Source organism: Vigna radiata, unplaced genomic scaffold, assembly GCF_000741045.1.
Source record: "Vigna radiata var. radiata cultivar VC1973A unplaced genomic scaffold, Vradiata_ver6 scaffold_1152, whole genome shotgun sequence".
Lineage (NCBI taxonomy): Eukaryota > Viridiplantae > Streptophyta > Magnoliopsida > Fabales > Fabaceae > Vigna > Vigna radiata.
In genome coordinates, this window is record NW_014543050.1 from 1 (window position 1) to 2436 (window position 2436).

The 2436-nt window shown below is 34.7% G+C and overlaps 1 protein-coding gene across 1 annotated transcript; it reads right to left on the reverse strand.

Moving 5' to 3' along the window:
• Positions 1–6: 6 nt before the first annotated feature.
• Positions 7–1840, reverse strand: LOC106752922 (histone deacetylase 8; the record flags this gene model as incomplete). The annotated part of the gene is made up of 2 exons (XM_014634705.1): positions 7–315; positions 1236–1840. Coding segments are annotated over 2 exons (908 nt in total), but the record flags the coding sequence as incomplete, so codon positions are not given.
• Between the last annotated feature and the right edge of the window lie 596 nt (positions 1841–2436).

Here is a 2436-nt window from a genome sequence, read left to right on the forward strand (position 1 = left end):
GGAGGAAGAATCTTACGAGTTTCTCAAGAAGGGCACTTTATCTTTTTGATAATTCTTAATGGCTTCTATAACTTTGACTGAAAATGAATCGTCCTCTGGGTACACTCCTAGAGGATCTGATAGTAGACTGATAGGAAGGTTGAGAACCCCCTCAAGTGTTGCATGTAAACAATATGCAGAATATGTGACATGATATCCACCTTCCTGCACAATTAGAAGCCGCCCATCACTCTCACTTTTCGCAAGAACATGAACAATCCGTCCAATTTCTCTATAGCCCTCCATTGTTAAGCACTGTCTTCCGTTGGGATCAAACTGAGGCACACCANATTATAACATAAGTAAAACACATTTTTTAGTACTGTAACCTGGATTCAACATTTCAACATAGCCACATAAGGTCACTGTTGTAACCATGGAACAAACAACTGAGGTGATTAATCCAACGAAACAAATAATGTAGATCATGAAAAATTAGTGAAATAAAGTTGCAACCAGTAATTACAGTATGCAGATTATTTATAAGTGACATGCAGTCAATCTTTGAGTGATTGAAAGGAAATGGACCATTTGATTATNTATAAGTTATAACATACTATAATTTATCAGAAAACAAAAGTCCACGAGAAAAAGGCAACAGTGAATTTGAAAAGACCGCCTAGTTAACATGTCCATTTGTCCAAGGGATTGTTCTCACTGCAATGAGTGTGAGGATACTCAGGTCAAAATGTTCATAACAGTTTATTAAAAACTAAACACCCGAGGTAATGTCCTTTTCATAGAATCAAATTGATCACCCTGACATTAGAGCTTTGATTTATTAAATAAATCATGAAAAAACTCACATGTAATCTTTTCAAAACAAAGAGAACCTAAAAGCTATTGACAGATTTGCNTCTGTCGAATAACCTCTTACTGAAACATGATCTTGGGATTCGTATTAGCACTAAAAAGTTTGCTTTTTGGAGTGTATCATATTTCAAAATTCAGAATAGTATTTGTTGGATAGATGGGGGTATAAAACTCAAACTTGTTTCTACACTCATTTTATATGTTTCGTTCCATGCTACTGTCTAAGTTTTCATACTATGGTTAAAAAAATATGGATGTCCCTTGAAAGTCACGTGCCACTGCCATTATCTTACCACATTTTGATTTATCCGTGAGCATGAAATCAAGTTTATATAAACTTGGCAATAAATATTAATGGGGCAGAGAAGAAAATCATAACTTACTGCACTAGCGTCTTGTCCAGCAACCAAAACTATCATATCAGGTCCAAACTTTTGGATTGATGGAACAACCAACTCATTGAAGGCACATATATATCCCTTGTTCCCAGTTCCATTTGGTAGAGGTAAGTTCAAGTTATAGCCATAACCTTCTCCTTCGCCCAGCTCATCAACCGATCCACTTTGGGGATGAGATGGACCCCATGATCCATGATNCATNTGAAGAGAGATGGTAAGAACCTTATTAGATCTATAAAACCNNTCTGCTGTGCCATTTCCATNATGAACATCNATATCTATAACTGCAACCTTCTTGCACCCAGAATCTAAAGCCAATTGCACTGCTAGACCTGCATTGTTAAGGAANCAGTAGCCATCAGCCTGAGAAGGTTGAGCATGGTGACCAGGGGGCCTAACCAGGGCATAAGCAACTTTTCCATGGCCATCCAATAAATGCTTCATTGCAGAAAGTGTAGTNCCAGCAGCAAGAAGTGCAGCATCCCATGATCCAGGGTTCAAGAATGTCCCATAACAAAGTTCCTTGCCCCCTTCTTTATCAGCTTCTAAGAGTTCATTTACGTATTCTAGAAAATTACAGCATTGCAAACCTCATCATACAGTTTCAAATCAATCCCCAAATTATGTCCAACACAGCTATATATATATATATATATATATATATATATATATATATATATATATATATATATATATATCTATATCTATTAGAGGATTAATTTTAGAAAGTATAACTCTTATTTTTTCATCTTCCTAAATAACTACTTTAGGTATTCTCTTGCTCTCTTGATACACAATGATTTAAAACATTTGAAAACCATTTCAATACATTGTTTCACACCAATCACCAAATTATCTCCAAAACAATTATGTATCTCTATTTCTATATTATAACTTTGCAACTCTTATTTTTCTTATTTTGTAAATTAACTTTCTTATCTTTCTCTTACTCTCTTAATTAACCCACTTTAGGTGTTGTCCTGTTCTCTTGATATACATAGTGGCTAACGCCAAGAACATATGATATTGAAATTGGTTTTTCTAAAATTTTACATTTTTTTATAACTAATAATTGTTATAAGTATGCTATTATTTTTAAATATAAATTATATAGCATGTTAGAAGTGGACTTTAAGCCTAACTCAACCCCACAAAACCGGCTTGTAGGGTGAGGTTTGCACCCACT